General features: G+C 38.5%; 2 protein-coding genes across 3 annotated transcripts in view; both read right to left on the bottom strand.

Annotated features, from left to right (window-relative positions):
* Positions 1-2,971, bottom strand: part of LOC122058434 — an 8,667-nt gene extending 5,696 nt beyond the window's left edge. Inside the window, exons 1-2 of the mRNA XM_042621116.1 lie at positions 2,592-2,971; positions 1,133-1,244 (exon numbers count right to left, since the gene is read on the bottom strand). Of these exons, the coding sequence (XP_042477050.1) occupies positions 1,133-1,244; positions 2,592-2,719 (240 nt within the window). The 5' untranslated portion in view covers positions 2,720-2,971. The remainder of the gene's footprint in view (positions 1-1,132; positions 1,245-2,591) is intronic.
* A 3,387-nt stretch (positions 2,972-6,358) lies between these two features.
* On the bottom strand, positions 6,359-19,848 carry LOC122057760 (homeobox-leucine zipper protein REVOLUTA-like). 2 transcript variants are annotated; one of them, XM_042620009.1, is made up of 19 exons: positions 19,515-19,848; positions 18,369-19,424; positions 17,654-17,813; positions 17,014-17,099; positions 16,810-16,900; positions 16,588-16,683; positions 16,295-16,408; positions 16,093-16,176; positions 14,041-14,196; positions 13,890-13,964; positions 13,663-13,769; positions 13,335-13,518; positions 10,943-11,131; positions 10,607-10,687; positions 9,706-9,840; positions 8,370-8,707; positions 8,039-8,144; positions 6,952-7,101; positions 6,359-6,759 (listed from the first exon to the last, which is right to left on the bottom strand). In XM_042620009.1, exons 2-19 carry the CDS (start codon positions 18,596-18,598, stop codon positions 6,613-6,615), a joined length of 2,529 nt encoding a protein of 842 aa, XP_042475943.1. In that variant the 5' UTR covers positions 18,599-19,424; positions 19,515-19,848; the 3' UTR covers positions 6,359-6,612. The 2 variants fall into 2 exon arrangements, with proteins under 2 accessions (XP_042475943.1, XP_042475942.1); XM_042620008.1 differs by having other exon boundaries at positions 18,369-19,848.
* Between the last annotated feature and the right edge of the window lie 201 nt (positions 19,849-20,049).

Below are 20,049 nucleotides of genomic sequence, written 5' to 3'. Positions count from 1 at the left end.
TCTAGCTTTATCCCCTTTCTTTTACTTTATTTTTATTTCAGAATTTTATTTATTTATTTATTTTTAATTGCGTGGGTTGTTTATTTTCAGTTATTTATTTATTTAATTTTAATTGCGTGGCTTGCGTCTTTAAATTCTTAGATGACGAATGGTTAGGACGTTATTTTAGATACATATGTTTAGGACGGTAATTAGAATTAGATCACAACCATTAATCGGTTCACTTTCGCATTATTAAAAGAAACAAAAAAATAAAGTGGCTGCTCTCCCTGTGTTCGACCCGTAGTTACACTGATCCGTACGCTTGCGGTTACATTTTAAATCTCAAACAGTCTCCAAAGTTCTCAACCTTCTCAGCCTCCATGTCCCAACAAATAATGGTGCACACAGATGATACTATCAACAACAAGAGAATTTAAAACCTTCAGTTTCCTTAAGCTCATTTTCAGCTAGAAATATTCATTGGTAGGCAAATTTTAATCAGGTTGTCCTACATTAGCATACAACTTGAATATCTTCAATTAATTAATGAAATAAATGAGGAGAGAGGCGCTTTGATTAAATTGAGGGCTGCTCGACAATTTAAGAGGCACATCCCTCATCTTTCTTACGAACTAACCAGGGCCCCAGGCTGAAGCGGACCATTGATTTTATTTTATTTTGGACCAGAAAAAATAAACTAAGCGTTAGAAGCAAGTTACATCTAGCTCAATGTTAGCCCAATCAGTGTGCAAAGAAGTGTCACTTCTACTAAGGTTCTATCCTTTCCATCAGGGAAAGGTTTTTCATTCACAATAGACTTTCAATAAAAATATTGTAAATGTTAGGCCAATCAGTGTGCAAAGAAGTGTCACTTCTACTAAGGTTCTATCCTTTCCATCAGGGAAAGGTTTTTCATTCACAATAGACTTTCAATAAAAATATTGTAAATGTTAGGCCAATCAGTGTGCAAAGAAGTGTCACTTCTACTAAGGTTCTATCCTTTCCATCAGGGAAAGGTTTTTCATTCACAATAGACTTTCAATAAAAATATTGTAAATGCAGAATTCTAGAATGGCTTCACAGAGATATGGAGAATACAAGGCACGCAACAGTTCAGAATCAGTGCAGAAAACTCAGGAGAAGATCATACCTCTAGCATCTCTTTCAAACATGTTGTGGCCCTCTCCACCTCGTCATCATATTTCCTTCTCCACTCTGCTGATTCATCCATTGCGTCCATGTTAGCAAGATCAAATTGCCGTCTGTGAGCAGAAGATGGAAATTCTTCACAATTACATTACCTCTAAAGAAATCAATATATATATATATATATATATAGAGAGAGAGAGAGAGAGAGACATGATTGTCTAAATAATGATTGCAAAACCAATGCAAATACACATTTATAGCATGTCTTTAAAACCGATACAAACCCTAGAGCCTGGTGCAGATCTAGATGAGAATCTACTTGTCCAACATAATTCGAAACAACACGTATTATATAGCTTAATAAGAAGGGAAAATTGTATATAAGGTTTTCAAGAGTTGGAGAAAGCACTCAAAACACTGACCTCATGTAAAATGGGAAAAGAAAGAGATCACAGAAAAAATGAGCAATAATGATGTGGAAGATCATATTTAAGCCCTAAATCAGGACTGGTTCAGGATCTGCAGCCAAGCACTTAACCTCATGCCTTTCATGGAAAGACTAGGGAATCAAATAGTACATGAATATCTTTTTCCTTAGTTTTTATACAATGCTTGCAAGACATGAATACTTTAATTGTGATTGCTCATTGCCTCACTTCCTTTTAACTATGCTAGTCAGGAGTTGAGAGGGGAAAGCTTTGTCGCCATTTTGGGCGGGTCTTTCAAATCCCAGAGTATGTAGAGACATGGAAGAGATATAATAGAAATAATACTTAAACCTCAATTCCTCCGGATTTGAAGACAATTTTATGAGCTCTATATTGATGTCTAATGGGTCTTTCAAGACTACAGATCTGCAGGGTTAAATGAAAAGAAATTGATGAACATTTTGATTTGCTACAAGAAGGAATCTTGTTTTATGGGCAACAAAAGCTCACTTAGAGCAAAGAGTCAGTTCCAAGCCTACCTAGGGCTGAGACGCTAAAGCACAGTATCTGTTTCAAGCGGGTTTAACCAATCTGCAACATGATCCAAAACTGAAGAATCTTCCAAATGAGCTAAAATAAAAAATGCAAAAAAAAAAAAAAATCCGTCTTCCCCTTTCATGTGAACCAAGGAAGAGAAAACCAACAAAGTTAAAAGAAATAGAGAATGAATATCCCAGTATTTATCAAAGAAAATGGTTTTCCCAAAAGGATTCTTCCCTAATCAACAAAATGGAAGGTTCTTTCGCATTCAAAAAAAGGGAAAGAAAAAGGATTCGTCTTTCACTTGAAATACAAACCCATAATTCTTTCTGCATAGAGAAGAATAAAATCAACTCGTTCTCCAATCTAATCATCTCATCATAGAAAATAAGAATAAGCAGAGGATTAAAAAGAAATAAATTGATCTGGGAATTGTTATCAGAACTAAGTTATCTAAAGACCAAAACTGAAAACGAAAAGCAGGAATGGAACCTTATGAGTTCTCTATCATCAGATGAAAATCTGGAATCAATAGCCCAAAGCCTGAAGTAGACTGCGATGCCCAAAACCATAACCAACACCAAGCCTAAGAAGATTGCCCTTCTCGCACCAAAAGCCATCTCCACACTGTCTTTGTGCACTATGTGCTCGTGCTCGTGCTCGTGCTCGTGCTTGTGAGGGGCTTGCAGTTAACAAGGAAGAGCTCTCAGCTAGCCCACTGACCAGAGACGGTTCCGTCGGTGGAGGACCAAATCACCTGAGAGCCGAACAATTTGCAGTCTCACTACTTATTCCGATCTAGAACAATTTTTTTGGTTTTTTGAAGACGAAAAAAAACACTGTTTTTTTAATCTATTTTTTTTCCTTTTCTCATGAAAATCTGTAAAATTTTCAAAGCCAAATCATTCACGAATTATTTTACAGGACCCAATTTTTTTTTTGGACCGAATTACTTTATTTTTTTATATTTTTTTTGGAATTATTCAAGTCAATTTAGATTTGGTCCCTTCAATTATAAAGTCTAATTGAGGTTTGGGCTGCATTTTAGACATAATTTTGGATTTTAACCCAATTTTTTTTGGACCGAATTACTTAATTTTTTTATATTTTTTTTGGAATTATTCAAGCCAATTTAGATTTGGTCCCTTCAATTATAAAGTCTACTTGAGGTTTGGGCTGCATTTTAGACATAATTTTGGATTTTAACTCCCTACATTTGAAATCTTCAATTTGGGAAATTTATAATTTTGGATTTTAGCTCCCAAATTGGGGGCCCAAATTTATTATACGACACGAAATAGAGCTGCTTTCCTACAATTTGTGAAGGATTAAGTTTTTCTTCACTTGTGGAGAAGATGCATTGCATCTCTGCCAAAAAAAACAAGAGGAGATGCATTGCATATAGGAGTGTCAACCGGTCAGGCTGGTCTAGTTTCGATTGAGCTTAATTGGGCTTGAAGACTTTCAAAGGCTACACCGTGTCCGCCCATTTAACTAATCGGGCTTAGTTATTGAGGGCATGGTACGCTATATATTCGGTTGGTCGGCCTCGGGTTATAATCGGGCTACATTAATTGGGCTTTAGTGGAGCCTTAACCAGGCTACGTACATGTTTAATGTTAAACAGGCTTTAACTGGTATTTAAACGGGTCCTCTTTAAAATGTACTCTTATATTCCAACCCACTCATGCAAGCCCAAAAAAATAACAATAAATCAATAAATGATACCAAATATAACCATTATTTAAAATGTGAACATGCCTTTATTTTTTAGTTTTTACTCTTTAATTAGGGGGTAAAATAGGGATTCTATAATCATTAAAGGGTCGGGCCAGGCCGGTGCACAATAGGTCTGTCTCAGTCGGGTGATATTCGGTCGGTCGGTCACACGCCCGATGGTCCAAGTAGTAGGACTGAGACCAACCGTTTGTAAACGGGCCGGGCTCAAGCCCGACATGTTTAATTAACTGTCCAGGCCAGGCCGGTCTATAAACGGTCAATCCTGATCGGTTTAATCGGGTCGGACCACGAATTGACACCCCTGATTGCATACATAGGATACATACCAAACGAAGTATTAATTAGCAAATTCACCAATAATTTGGTGAAAAGTCTTACTCTAATCCACCCAAGTAATAAATTTCCCAAATTGAAGGTTTCAAATCCGGGGAATTAAAATACAAAATTATGTTAAATGCAGCCAAACGTCCTTAGTACTTCTTGGCCCTCTATTAGATATATTCTTCCCCTTTAGAGAGAGGTTTTGGAACAATATGACTTTTTTTTAGGAATTCCATCTATGATGTCATTGATAAGCTTGCCTTTTGTGTAATTATCAACCACATATGGATAAAGCATAATCTTTGAAGATAGACCTCCAATTCCCGTTCTTGTGGTATGATTTGAAAAGTCATCTACTTTAATATTAGTTCTAAACTCCATGTACTATCCCACAGGTCGGTTAAAGATTCCTTAAGGAACATGCTCTTTGTTGTGTCCTAGGCTTTGCCCTCCACCATCAATCTCTCCCCCAACCCTCTCTCTGATGGCTTCCTACTGTGTTGTAGTGGTTGCTTTTTCTACTCAGTCTGTTGCCTTTGCATAGTCTATCTTTTTTATTCCTATATTCCATCTCTCCCCTCCCCCCTTTCTTTTAATGCATTTCTTATTCACCCAGAAAAAAAACTCTACACCAGTGCCAGTGAGGGGAGGGGTCAGGCGGTCACAGGGCCGAAGGCAGTCATTCTTCCCCCTGTGAGAGGGCATAGGTTGTACGCATTACGCAACATGGCAACGATTATTCGCCCTAATCACAACCGGCTTTGGCAATCAAGTCACGTAATTGGGGTACCTTCAATTGTAGTGAAGCCCATATTCACCTATGTATGGCCAGACTCCAGTATGAGAAAAAAATGGGTGGAGAGGTTTCGAAACAAGAACTGACAGGGTTATACTGGTTTGTTGAATCCTTACCTATGTCGTGTAAACAAATTGAATACGAATCAGATATAGCACTATCCATATTTGCATCTGATTAGCTTTCGAATGGATTTTGGATAGTTTCCAAATATCAATTTATTGAATGCAGAATCCTGTAAACAGATATGAGCAAACCCAGACATGGAATTTTGACCATCAATTTTTACATTCTTAGTTGTCTACATTTCACCTCTTTCATCTCACCTGTGACAATCAACTTTCCTCACTTCTCTTTTGCAATTCTACAAACCAAATACCAAGATTGTATACGAACTGAATGAATAAGATAAAATCTAATCAATTTGATTTAATATTGATTTGTAGTCATAAAAGTTGAGAAGGTTCTTTGACCAAGCGGCATAGAGAAACACACTGCTGAGGTGCTAGAAAAATGTATCTCACATTGGAGGAACTAGACACAGAGGTGCCAATGTACCATTCCTAGTAGCAGCTCAAAGAACCTTTTTCCTCATATTATTTGATTTCGCTTCACACAAATTGTATCGTGAAGTTAATAAAAGATTCAAAGCCAAACTAATTGGCACCCTTAACCTGTACTTTACATGAGTGCTTCCATATGCTTCAACTCAATAACCAACCCCGCACGTCTACTACATTCTAACACGTTCCTCCTTCCACCGTGTGGCTCATATGGTATAGAGCACCAGTACAGTTCCCTCTAGTTGCAAGTGAAAAAGAAAGGAAGTGAAATTGATTTACAATCACGTTGCGTAACCTACCTAAAATTCTTACCATATTTGATAATTATAGTTTTTTCATGTAATCTTTATTTTTCTTTTAAATCAACAAATTTTGCACACAAAACACAACAAATTTAATAACCAGATCAAGAATGTTTTTAAGTTGGCTACAGAGCAACGATTTCTATTTTGGTATTGAATTGCTTTCACTTGGCTTCTCTTTATTGTCCTTGTAAACCAGACAAATACTGTGATACATGGGACACAAACAGGCAATTCTGATGCTTCGTCACAACTCAATTTGTTTGGGAAACTTTGAACCTCAAAGCTCTTCCATTCTGTTCAGCTTTGTCTGATTGAAAGGGAACTTAAAAGGAAAGGATATGATGTTAACATGAAATTACAATAGAAACTTTTGTACTCGATACCAATAATAATTGTGTAACCAACTTTAAAACATTCTAAATCTGATTATTAAATTTTTACTTGCGCAATCAAATTTATAAAGAAAAATAAAGATTACATCTAAAAAGTATAATTACCTAAGATGACAAGAGTTCTAAGTAGGTCACACAAACATGGTACCAAAAGTTTCCTTTTTTAAATCAATTTCACTGTCCTTCCCTTCCTTTTTAACTGCACCACGACCAAGCTCTCATCACTCTCTAAATTCCTATCGTTAGCTAAAATGTCCTTTCATCTTTCCTCTCTTCCTCCATGGTTGACAACCCAGGATTTGGGGCGAAAAAAATTCATAATAAAATGAAACATTAAATAAATAGAATCTCTCTCTCTCTCTCTCTCTCTCTCTCTCTCTCTCAATAAACCATTTTTTACACAAAAGACCAGTTGACAAAAGAGAAGGCAAGGCAATGTACAGTGTTCTCTTCTGCAAGGACTTTCCACGCAATGGCTTGTTCAAAGGAAATGTGGCGCCCCATGGTTGAGATGCAGAGTCCGCCAGGCAAATAAGCAAAACCCTGCAAAGAACATGAACTCAATGCGGCAAAAAATATATCAACATTTGTCCCTGGCAAATTTAAAATGAAAAGTGTGACCCTGGGAATTCCTAATGCAAATAGACATTTAAGATGGCCATAATATGCCCAGGGCAAAATCATTATAAGCCAATAGCAGCACCACCAAGTACTTCAAGCACAGCTGAAGCATACCTGTTGCATTATCTTTGGAAAGTCTGAGTACACAGCCTTTCTACCTGACTCATCAAATATCCTATCCAGCGTAATGTCCTGTAGAGCCACCAGTGTGGTTTCCAGCATGTCTAACCCAGCTTGGTTGGCAAAGGTGAAAACTGGTAGGGACTGCACACCAACAAGACAACCCTGTCAATCCTTCATTTGTTGCATTTATACTTCTTAAAGGAGGTTCACAAACAGCTCCAAGCATAACTTGAGCCAACTTCAATTAAGAAGATTTAGATATTGGCGGATTTTAATCATTTGAACTATGATGAGTCCCCTCCACCTCTTAAATATTACAATTCACAAACAAAAACAAGTCCAGGGGTTGGACCAAAAATTAACATATGACGATAGATGTTGACGAGGACAGACTTTGAGCACTAACTAAACAGCCACAAGACTTGCACTTTGAGCCTAAATGCATATTGGTGTCGTATCAAAATTAGCACCAAGCTTAATAGTACATATAGAGCTCATAATAGTTATTATAGAGGCTTCTAGATTCTAGGTATATAACTTTGTACAAGTTTATCTGATGGATAAAGAAATAAGGTTTTGATAAATTCAAAATTCAAATCCTGAAAACAGTCAAATTTGTAATGTCAGTAGAAACCAAACCATATAACAAAACAAAAAGGTGGTCAGTTCAAGTTCTATCCAGCTTAACGGCTAACTTTCACAGAACCAGAAATTAAAACAGAACTCAAAACAGGTGAGGTGGCCAGATGTGTGAATTTGACTGGCCAGTCCTGTCTGGTTTTGAAAACTATGGTTAGCAATAATTCACATCAATTAACATTGATATGAATCATCTTCGTTCCTTGAACATTCAAGTCAGCAGGTCACAGTGACAGCCTGATCAAGCACCTAGTTAACCACAGACTAAAGAAGTCAGAAGCAGACTGCAAGGCCCTTAAGGGCAACCAGTACTTGCATCCTCGCACTTTAGATGACAAATTCAAATAACAACCAGTTGGCAATGAGGGGTACTGGTTAGTAAACCATCACATCAGAAAAAACAATATATGGAATTTATTGGAGGTTACTGTAATGATACCTTTAATGAGCAGCATAATATGGCATCTGGATGGTGCCAGAGTTGTTTCAACACAGTGTCACCGGTCTGGCAATCAGACCTTAGCAATTCCGTCCCAAGATGGTAACTGTTGAAAACAGAAACAAGAAACAAAATCTTAGTAGTAAAGAGGATAATACACAGAATTAGTCCAGGTGAATTTTTGGATTCTATTTATGAATTTCCAACTTTTATCAATGGTGCATTGGGAGGAAGGGAAAATGATGGAAACACCAATACACAAACAGAGATACTGGATCCAAACATGTTTATCTTAAAATCTGAACACGAACTAAGGATTAGGAGAACTTGCCTATAGCTCTGGCAGATCCACTGAGAAAGTGTAAGAGCTTCTGGAGAGCCTGGAGATAACTTTGGCCCAACATGTGGGCTAAGTCCTGATGGAGCAATAGCCATTGCAACCCTTTGAACAGAGGAAATCACACTGCGGACGTAGTGTCTAGCCATTGTTGCAACATTATCTTGGAGATGGTTCTCAAAAGGGAATTGGAAAGCAATGGTCAACACCGACCGCGCATTACAAGTACTTGGAGATGCATCTCCAGATGCCCGGTTTGTGGCTGGGCCTACTTCAAGACTGGATGCCAAATCCAATGTACGATGTGCAGTCAATGCATCTTCTGTCTCGCACTGTATAAAAGTAACCATTAGTTTGGAGGCAAAAGACTCAAGACCCACCTACTTTTACTGATATATCCTCAACTTGAAATGATAGAAGGACAAAAGCAGAAGGCACTCAAAACGCCAACTTTGTAGTATTAAGATACATTGACTCAATCTTGGATACAATTCCTGTTTGCTTAATATCAACAATGAGCACACACACAGTATCCAAAATCTGATGGTAGTAGAAGAGTTCACTCCAAAATCACACAGTACATAATTTTTTCCAAAATAACTCTATCTATAGAAGACGGGAGCTGTGATGGCAGTTGCAGTGCATAAAGAGTGAAGAACACTAAAATATAGAAAGATTGAACAGCTATAAAATAGTCTCGATAATACAAGAAACTTTTTATAGTAAAAAGAACCAGCCTCAGATTGACAAAACAACAGCAACAGCAACAGCAACAGCAACACCCCCATCCAATAGAAATGAGAGAGTAGATTCATCCAGGATCTGAGCATGGCATCCAAGTTCTTATAATTTCTTCTTCTACACCAGTCAATGAATATACCAACAAAAGGACCCTCCATATTAACTGGCTTCACTAGATTACCTAGTTTCTGATGTGAAAAGCCACAGAGAACTTGCTCGTCAACAGACCAATTAGCCAAGTCAGAACCCTCTAGCTCTTAAAGGACAGGGAAATTCTTAAAAGAATTCTGATGAACTCATTTATTGCTCAAATAAGTTTAGTTAAACGTGATCTAACTACTGCAACCATATTCTGTTTTATAAACGATTAGCTAATTAAATAGCCACAATAAGATTAAAGATGAATTGCTGCAAAATTTTCCCAAGAATATCAACTCCTTCAGGGAATTTAGAGGTTTATGCATTGTCTTAAACCAACAGCTGATAAGTCATCTGAGAAAAATCCGACTCCAAAAATATGAAACAGGAGAGAAATTTCATACAAAATTGGGAGGGGGGGATATTCAAGAGGAAAATATCAAAACTCAACTGTTTTTGAATCCAATGGTATAATCCGGAATCCTGAGGGTAGCAGTGGAGCATCATCTGGAAACATTTCATCAATTGGAGCGAAAACAAGTTCAGAGCAGGCTCCCACTGCATTCTCATCCACTCCACTACAAATCTGCACCAGAGAACAATCCAAAGTACAGTAAAATCAATATTGGGACAGCTAAAATTTGCAAGTAAACAGCAACCTAAGGTACTAATAACTTCTCCATTTTTTTTCTATTTAAAATTGCGAGAAAGATATAGCAGACAAAGAGATTTCCAAGAAAATATTTTTCTTTCCTGCCGTAAGCTTCTCCCAAGCTATCTATCTATCTACAAAAATTCCCAACCAACCATGTCAAAAAGCATATAAACAACCAAACAACATAAACTGTCTGATTCATGCTGAACTTCAGTCCATGCCACCAAATGCTTCACTCTGACAGGGTGTTTTCAGATATACAAAAATAATGTTATAAACCCAAGATCCGTAACCAGTAACTTGAGAGAGTAAGAGAAGAGAAAAAGAGATTGAGAGAGAAGAAGAGAAGAGAGACTGCAAGAGGCGAGCAGCCGAGTGTGTTTTTCCAGTCCCCCCTACCATCAATATTTATTAACACCCAAAGTAGTATAATCAAACTAGGAAACTAAGTCCTTGTGCCACAAGCAAGATAAAATAGGAAGTCTATCCTAATTAGTAAGTAGAAATCTATCCTAACTAGGGAAAGAAATAAACTAAAGCAAGGAAGCAAAACTCATCCACCCCCATATCGTGGTACATATCTTAACAAATAACAATTTCTTTCACTTTCTTTGAAGGTTTGGAAGTAATGAGAAATAGATCAATAAATCAGAGCAAAAGACAATAAGCAATCCATGGTGAGAGACTGAAGAGACACCTGTAAGAGATGAATATCCCTGGCCAGAACAGCCTCTTCTTGAGTGAGTGCATGACCTTCAAGTCGAATTACTTCAAGCATCTGAAATATTCTCCACCGATAATAATAAGCATCAGTAAAGAAAAAAGAGAGGTTGGGGAAAGGGTGAGTAGAAACAATCTATATGATAAATGAGAATTCAAAATAGTGAAGCCCTTCTTATCACCTTGGATCTATGGAACTTATAATTGATGACAAAAAATAACAAGTAGGGAGTGCGGTAAATTGCTATTGCATACTAAGCAAATACAAATGGAGTACACAGAATCATAAACAAAACCAAGAGCATGAACAAACCTCTTCATGTTCTACGGTCTGACCAAGAGGCATGATGACTTGGCTCCCAGAGAACCTGGTGGTTCTCAATCCCTGGAAGGCATATGAGCCGGCTTTCAAAGAGACAGCAGAATAGGCATCAATGTTGAAATCAGCCCACTCAGAGCGGTGCTCCCTCAGAAATCGGATCAGTAATGCAGGAGGAACATTCTAAAAAAGGAACAGGCATTTTATCAGTTTTTAAGCCAACAAAGAACACTCCAAAGTTAAAATATTGAATGGAATCCATGGTTCCTCAAAACTAAGTCCCAATCACTCAAGCTCCACATGATAACTACACAACAAGTGGTCATGTTGTTCACATCCCTACTTAATTAGCGTGGTCAATTTCAGTACAAGAAAAAAATGCACCACATGGCTTATATAAAACTTTAAAAAAAGACAGTAAACTAGGCAAAGAGTGGTTCACTGGCAGAGAAAATGCAGAGAAGCCCACACATGGTTAGACCATAACACTGAGCTGGGCCAAGGAATTTGGCCAACCTGAATCTTTTAACCTATCTCCACAATGGTAGTATTGAAGTGCCAACTGTCCACATGGATCAGAAAAATAGACCTGTAAAGGGTGTAGACAAGGTTCCTTGACAAGCAGTCTATGAGAACTATTTCACTCAATAGGATTATATAATTTCCCTCTGAGTTAGTGGAAAAGGTTTACAGGTGACTTGCCAAGCGTTGCAAGTTGCATTTTGGAAAATAATGCATCACAGGTGTAGATGTCTAACATATCCACAAATTTTGACCACTAAATACTCATGTGGAATAAATAGGGCCACATGGATTCGACAAGATAGAGGGATAGAATTACAATATGGCCACCACACACCAGAATGCATAAAAGGCACCAACGAAGTTGGTAAGGATTTATTATTAATTGGTTACCCCATATCAGGGGAATCCTGGCTCCACCACAAGTGCAAAATGACTGAGTGTAATTGATGCAGATAAGAGATAGAATTGTGCTTATTTTAGTGAAAAAAAGCCTTGGGTTGGGTTATACATAAAGGCCCAACGGGTTTTCTTTATAATGGGCCACTTGATGGGCCTAAATTAGGGGTAGGAGGTAAGAATGCAGGATTTAATTTATTAGGTTAGCTTAAGTTGTTTTATTTAGGTTAAAGACAGTTTCCTTTTAAGAGTCCTTTTTCTTTTATGTTTCCTTATGGCTATGTAAGTTTTGTGTAGATAGTTTCTTACTTGGCTAGGGGCTATATTTCTTTTTATATCAAAGCTTGTAGCTTATTCTAGGCAACCAAAGATTTTGATTAATGAAGAATTGGCTTTGCCTCTCAGCTGCTGAGAAAGTATGCGAGATTTGATGAAGAATGAGAAACTCAAGGATTAGAGAGACTCTGATCTAGGCCTGTTGGTGGGAAAGGGACCCCTTCTCCATATTCTGTTCTCCTCTCAAGAAAGGAATCAATAACATAGAGTTGGTGGAAGCCCTATTTTGGGCTCCAAATTGCTGAAGTTGATAATGGGTGTCATAGGGAACCCGGCCAGCAGATTACCCTCATCTTTTGAGGTGTCAAAGTCCTCCAACAAGGCTCCTTTGACTAGAGTATAGGAAATCACTTGATTTTGGATTACGAGTTTCAAAGTTTTAGTCTTGGCGGTTGTGCTCAATCAGACCGTTAGAACGTTGCTGGTACTTTGGGGTTTGCTCATTTTAACAGTTTATGATCATTGCCCATAATCTAAGTTCCGTAGGATAAGTTTGACTTTGACCCTATTGTTGACCTAAATTCTGTTTTAGGGTTTCCTTGAGATCCTATTAAAAGGGGTATGTAATCTGAACCTTGGGTTCATTTTGGAACAAAGATTCTCACAAGTATAGAACAGAATGCCTCGTAAAACATAAGAAAATGAAATGGATTTATCTATTCTATTCAATAAGAAATCCGTTTTCCATTTCAATTATAGCAACAATTGTGTATACGTAAAGATTTTATGAATGAAGAAATACTAAATTGTCCCTATCGAATGGAAATTTTGGTCCTTCCAATCTATGCCCCACTAGTTATGCTCTACTGGTTTTGGCAGTTATTATGCTTGAAAGACAATGTAAATTTCAAGATCACTAATCAACAAATAGCCAATTCAATAAATTAAGTGTAACTCGTTGGCTCAAGGGCCTGATATAGGGATCTTTTAGTGTTCCAAGTCTGTTGGCCAAGTCTTATAAAAAGACATCCCACTTTGTAGCAAGTCGTAACACTTCCTCATTTGGCAATTCAGATCGTTCATGGAAAGGAAAGAAAGATCTAATTCTTCCCTTCAACATTTAATGATCGAGATGCTAAGAAATTAAATCAATAGCAGATAACACATTGAAGAGCAATTCTGAACTCACTCGGAGTAGCATAGATGCCTTCACACAAAGGATGCCTCCAGGCAAGGAAAGAGCATTGGCAGGATTTGTAACAGCGGCCATGTTCTTGGTTGAATTAACAGCAACTACCACATCTTCAGCACCATCACAGTTCATCAATGACCATCCATCATCATTAAATCCATTGATGGCATCATTGAACCCTCTACAAGGCATTAAATAAAACAATGTAAATAAGTACATGATATAACCGAAGAAAGATATAAATAAACACACAACAAAATTAAAAGCCAAAACCGGAGCCTGAGTGGGCAAAAATAGAGGAGACAGACAAGAACCTAAAAGCTACCTGCTCAATCTCTGGCTAAAAGTTCGAAGAACAGCTGGCTGTCTGCCCAATCCATACACTACCTCACCACTAGTCTCTTGAGCTATTTGCCTGATGTGACGCAGTGCCTATGCAGAAATGCTTTATCAGTGTATCACCTCTTTTGTATAAGTTTGTGTGTATGTGACTGTGTGTGTGAAAACATGTGCATGCATGTCCCAGAATTCTATATATAGTTCAGCACTTACTGCAATCGTCATTTTCTGAGCCACAATTTTGCATGACTCATATAGAGGTCGCAGCACCTCTGGTACACTCCATGCCTGAATAACAAACAGGAGACCGTAAGTTGTTTGCAAAGGAAGATTAAGTTCAACTATCCAACGAGATAACACAAACCTCAAGATCTAGATGGTCAACAATGTGTATGATCGACCCTCCCCCATCACACGGTCGAATTAAATAACCACTGGGTAACATCTCAGCTCTCACAAATTGCGAAGCAGCCGATGCATTTGGGCCAGTACCAGAACCAGACAATGATCTCTCACAAACCTTGAGATATCAACACAAACAAATAGCCAAGAGCACATAAGATTCAGCCTGTTTACACGAAAATAGAACTTAAACTTCAGAACCAAAAAGAGAAACTAGCTTTCCCATTCTATAATATCAGTATCTTGCCCCACACAATCAGTGACCAAAGCAACAATTAAAATTCAAACTTCTGAATATGGGGAAATATAAGGCACCACCGGATGGCAACCATTCATTAAGAAAACATAAAAAAATATTGATACACATCACACAACAGATTGGGATTGGAAATATCATTCCACAAGCCAACACAGAGCCCACTGGACGATTGTAAGCATCCTATTCAGAGTAATCAACCGGCTGCCCGAAAAGATTGGGCTTAAAAAAGCTCAGAAGATGAAAAAATGAGGAAACATAAAATAAATACCGGCAAAGACACTGACACTATTTATTAAGAGGAGAGGATTTTCTGGATGGCCCATCCACTATGGAACCCACGGCTGGCACATCTAGTTGTGCCATGGTCAAGCCAGATAGAGCTGAAATTTCACCGACAGAGCCCCAAGGTCCCCTGCTGACACACTAGGGGTTCAGCCCAAAAGGAGTTAGCCAAGTGGGCATTGAAAAATTCAAGACTACTGACAGACAGCAGAACAATAGAAGGTACTTGCAAATACATGGAAGGGTAAATGATTGAATTTAAGCCTGAAATTTGATACATGGCCCATAAGACCATTGCCTGAAAATCCATCCAATGGTCAGAATTGCCACATCACCCTTCCATATGGCACAACTAAGTGTGCAATCATAGATTGCACAGTAGACTACGCAGTCCAGGAAACATTTACCTTAAGTAATTACACAAAAGGCTTTGCAGTCCTGATGTCAGCATATATCATAATGGCAATTTGGCATTTGTGATCTCCCATGTAGGATCAAATAGTGGCTCAAAGTCAAGCAATCCCAAAATGAAGGGCATATTTGGGAAAGCTCCTTAAGCTTCGGCCTCTATGCTTCTATATCCAACTTTTAAGTGACAACAGTGTTAAAAGGGCTAGCCCAATAAGAACATTTCTTTTAGAATCTTTACCCCCAGAAGTGGGGGGGAGGGATGCTTCTCAAGCTTTTGGCAGCAAAGATTCCAAACGAAATATTCTTATTGGCTTTCCCTTTGTAACCCCCCACAATCACTTATAGCCGGCTTCTAAAGCCGAGAAGCATGAGTCCAAGAAACTTGCAAAATTTTCACGAATCCCCCCCCCCCGGGGCACTCTTGAAATGCATTTCTGGCTATTGAATTATACCATTTGGGTTTGTTAATTATATAGTTAATATGTTCACACTGGGATAAAAAATTTGTAGGATAGCTAGTGATCCAGGTACCTAAATTGAGTTGATGTTTAGTAAGTCAATTCATAACATTGATTCCTATAGTTTGGGAACTCAATTTGCTGAAGGCACAAAGTTATATTTATGAATCTTAGTCTATGCGGCATGGATTCCATTTGTTCAGTATCCCATCTTGATAAAGATCAAAGACAGAGTTCTAAAAGTTATAACAAGTCAACAGTGGAATTTATTCACTTGCTTTTCACCCCATTGCACAGATTCACTGTGAACCAAGAATCAGTTTACATGACTCAATGCAAATTTTGGTAGTCATGGTGAATCTAGCAACTTTGGTTTTTCTCAAATCATGTCCAAGTGAAAGTATCCATCCTCAACATCAGAGCGGGTTTGTTTGTGTTAGAAGCAAGCATAATGTAGATGCATTGGACTTTGGGAGTAAAAAATAAAAAAACCACAAGACTGCTTCTGTGAGTAAATAAAAGTTCCATCCTCTCATCTAAAGGCAATCAGAAGACAGAAATAGGATGCAAATGTAATAGATACTGTAAATGGAAAAATAAATACCACAAGACTGCCATCTTCTAGACTCGTAGTATATCTCAGAGTCCAGAAATCTCGAGCAGGAGCCAATGTAGTTGGAGCATACATCTGGAAACAGCAAGTAAGCAATTAATGGGAAAAGTAAAGTGAAGAGTATAAAGTCATCACATGGGAAGTCAGAAAAAAAGAGAGGGGAAGAAAAGACATTAAAACTACTATTTCCTACCTGCATGAACAACAATTCAATTGTCCCCCCATTTCCAGCTGGAAACATGGAAAAGACTTCAAGGCTCCGACAATCTCGAAACCAAGATGGACGGTCTTTAAGGATTTCTGCAATCTATGAAAGAAAGGAAATTGAAAAATTAGTTGTCAAAACCTGACTAATGACAGAAGGGAAGGTATATAATCCCCAATGCCTTCATGAAACCCACATAATAATTCAGTAAACCCTCTGAAGATGCCTATATCAATTCCATTTCAAGTAAGAGAACTTCAGTTTGAGTACTCTAGACTTACCTTTGTAGGTTCTAAACTCACTAGACCGCAGGCTCGTGCTGCCACTCCACTGCAACTGTGTGAAATGGCAACAATCCCAACCGAATCCGGACCAGGCTGATCACAAAGTTAAACAAGTAAAAAGTTTGGTGTTTCAGCCTCACATGGTGCAGGAAGGATATACATAATTCTGCTTTAACTACTTAAAATACACAAAATAGTCATCCAAACAAACAAAAAGACCTTCATCCCAGGCATCTGGACCCAATCAACAGCAGTTCCTGTAGCCTTTGAAAGGAACTCTGCCAAGGTCTCCTCTGCAATGGAGAGGAGTCTGCAAAAAATAACAGATTCAGCATTCATCAGCAGTGTTAGATAAAAAAGAATGGACCTGACATCTGGAAAGCAATTCTGACTACTTAAAAGTAACTGGCTATTCAGGATTACCCAGCGGGATTATTTGCATCCCTAAGCGGATGCTGAGGTGTGGTAACTACAGACTCACAGCTTCCATCAGTAGTTGCAGCAGATGCCTACACGAATTAATCCATTAATTAATAATTAAAAACCCATCAATCACATAATAAGAAGGAAAAGATAACATCCCAAGGAATTAAAAGCTCCATTTTCTACAAATTTCTGCAATCTTTTCCTCTTTGGTATCATAGAAATATATTGCTTTACCAAAAACATAGAAATATACTACAAGAGAAGCCTGGATATGACTCAAAGTTCTCAATCATTTCACCTGTGGCAGTTAGGCAGAGTAAATACGACAAAAAACTAAAAATAGCATATAATAAATAATCTTTTCCAAGCACCTTTAGGTGCTCCTATGAGATTTTGATTTGTTCAAGCAGAAAGATACAAGAAATCTTCATTGGCACTATACTCATATAGTCTTTGTATGCATTGACTACTCCCTATCCTTTCATAGATGCAAAAATAAACAAGGTACACCGCATAGGGGGTTGGGAATGTGGGAGGAAAAAAGACAAAGCTTGACGAAGGAAAAGGAAAGCCATAGTAACAAATGTCAAATTTAAGTCTGGTAAAACTGTAAAAGCTTGTATCAGGTACAACTTACGTTTTGCAATTGCTGCCGCATGTAGCCATTTTCGTACACTAGCTGCGAGACCTGCTTCTGAAGGCGATCGTTCTCCTCCATCAACAACTTATTCATGGCAGTTAACTTCCTGTTCACAGTTTGAAGTCGAGAAGCCTCCTTTCTCTGCTTCTCTCGGCACCTACAAGAAATTTATTATAATTATATGACGATAAAAGTGTAATAAACAAATTCTTAATTCCCATTTTTCTCTCTTTGTTCCCATAGGGTCCTAATAAAAGAAAAACAAACCGAATCCCAAGGCATAAAACCATCCTCGTTCTCAGAAAAAGCAAAAGAGGAATTCGGACATGCAGACCCGCCCGATTCAAGGAACCCAAATAAGGAGTTTCTTGGAAGTAACAGTGTCTTTCACAATTTCTCGAATGATGTATGCGAAGAAGTGCAACCATATTCATGCCAATTTTTCCTAGCCGGGCTAAATTTCAAAGGGTAAAGAAAATAACAATTTCTCCTGATAAAAAAAAGTGTTGCAGGTTTCCAGTACTTTCCTTTCAAACCAAAGATTTCGCAGCAATGGCTAGAAGTCACTTCGACAGGGTTGAGTCCTAGTGGCCAATTTAAAGCCATAGTATGGAACCGGCGATGCATCTCGGACATACCAAAAACAGAGTAACAGACACTAAATGAAAAGAAATACGAACTAACAGAAAAATTAAAAGGGGCCAGTTCTTGCCTGCGATTCTGAAACCAGACTTTGATCTGCTTGGGTTCGATGTTAGAGAGGATGGGGCACTCGCGAATCAACTGCTGCCGTCGCATGGAACTCGGCTTTGGACATTCCGCGTAGACTCTTTCGAGAGCTTCGACCTGCTCGGCGGTGTAACGGACATATTTTCCATTATCAAGATGCTTATTGATGCTACCACTACTGCTCTCCCTGTGCGGCACCATAGCCATCGCCATTTTTTTTTTCACGCCACGAGAATTCGAACCTGCTATGCAGAAGAGAGAGACAGAAGTAGAAGCTCTGGGCGCCCTCTTTTGCTAGCTGTTTTGCTTAAGATTCTCGTGAACTCCGTCTGTGAGAAATCTCGCGTTTTCTGGATTGAGAAAAGATTCTCAACGGAAAGACCTTTTACGAAGGCTTACAATTACACTACCACCGAAATTACGAAATTACAACCAAAAAGCTCGAACTAACATCTGTGAAATAAAACTGCTTTTCTAGTCTGAAACCTTTCTTTTTCTGTTGGCGTCTTGACGAAGATGCATGCAACTCGCGTTTTCTGGAACTTTTTGGTCATGAAACTTCGAACAAAACCATCGCATTTCTCCTTTTATCTTTAAGAATACCGAAGCGGCTCACTTTCAGCATTCCAATTGTTCAAAATCACAAGAGGATTTGCTTTACAGACTGCGACTTCGACCTCACGATCTCAGAACTAAAGCCTCGACAGAATACTAAGCAGTAAGCACCATTCTTCTGACTCCAACGTTGCTCCTTGATTTCGACCTATACAGTCAAAGCACAAAAAGAATACTCACCAAGTTCTTGAAAAAGTAGATTGCAGTCTACAAATCCCATAATCCGAGCTACCTAGCGAGAAAATTACTTAGAGAACATCCTGAACACGCAAAAACCCTCTATCTGCCCCGATCTCAGCCAACGATAGTCACGATAACAGCTCGTAACCGCAGAACAATCTGTCACTCTCTCAGTTTCTTCTCCACCAAGCTTCTACTCAAATAACAAAGTTTCATCCAACGATTGGCTTCCAGGAAACTGCATCTGTTCGAAGTTCAAACCACAATCTTCACGTTTCAAGCTCTGAATCAAGTACAGAAATATCTCCGGAAACAGTGGGTTTCAGAACAATACCTCAAACCGTATCAAATTTGTTCGTTCTTAAAGACGGCTCTCTTCATGGAGAGAGCCTTTTGTCCCCCACATCAGATAGCTACAGGAAGTCTTGAAATAGGGGAGGATCAAGTGAAGAAACTGAAACCCTAACCATTTCTGCAGAGAAACAGTGATGAGAGACAAGATTCAAACGGACGAGGTAACTTCACCTGCTCTGTATCATTTTGCCTTTTCAGTGAGAGGGAGAGGAGAGGAGTGGAGTGGAGTGGATGAGCAGAAGAGGAGAGAGAGAGAGATAGAAAGAGAGAGAGAGAGATAGCTCTTTCACAAACAAAAAGAAGTTCCCTCGGCCCTTGCCCGAACATCGAAAATCCCGTTCTTTCTTTATAGGGACGAGATTACGTAATTGCCCTTGATGTTTCGCGCAAATAGCAGAGGACATGCGTCACTGAAGTGCTTCCCCTGAACTAGCAATTTTTATTTACCAATATCTCCCTCACTTTTGAGAATATTACATGGGGAATATGTTTTTTAGCGGGTAGAGGGAGGTTGA

This window comes from Macadamia integrifolia, chromosome 12, assembly GCF_013358625.1.
Source record: "Macadamia integrifolia cultivar HAES 741 chromosome 12, SCU_Mint_v3, whole genome shotgun sequence".
In the NCBI taxonomy this organism is placed as follows: domain Eukaryota; kingdom Viridiplantae; phylum Streptophyta; class Magnoliopsida; order Proteales; family Proteaceae; genus Macadamia; species Macadamia integrifolia.
The sequence above is the reverse complement of the archived record's forward strand: the minus strand, read 5'-3'. Positions and strand labels throughout refer to the sequence as shown.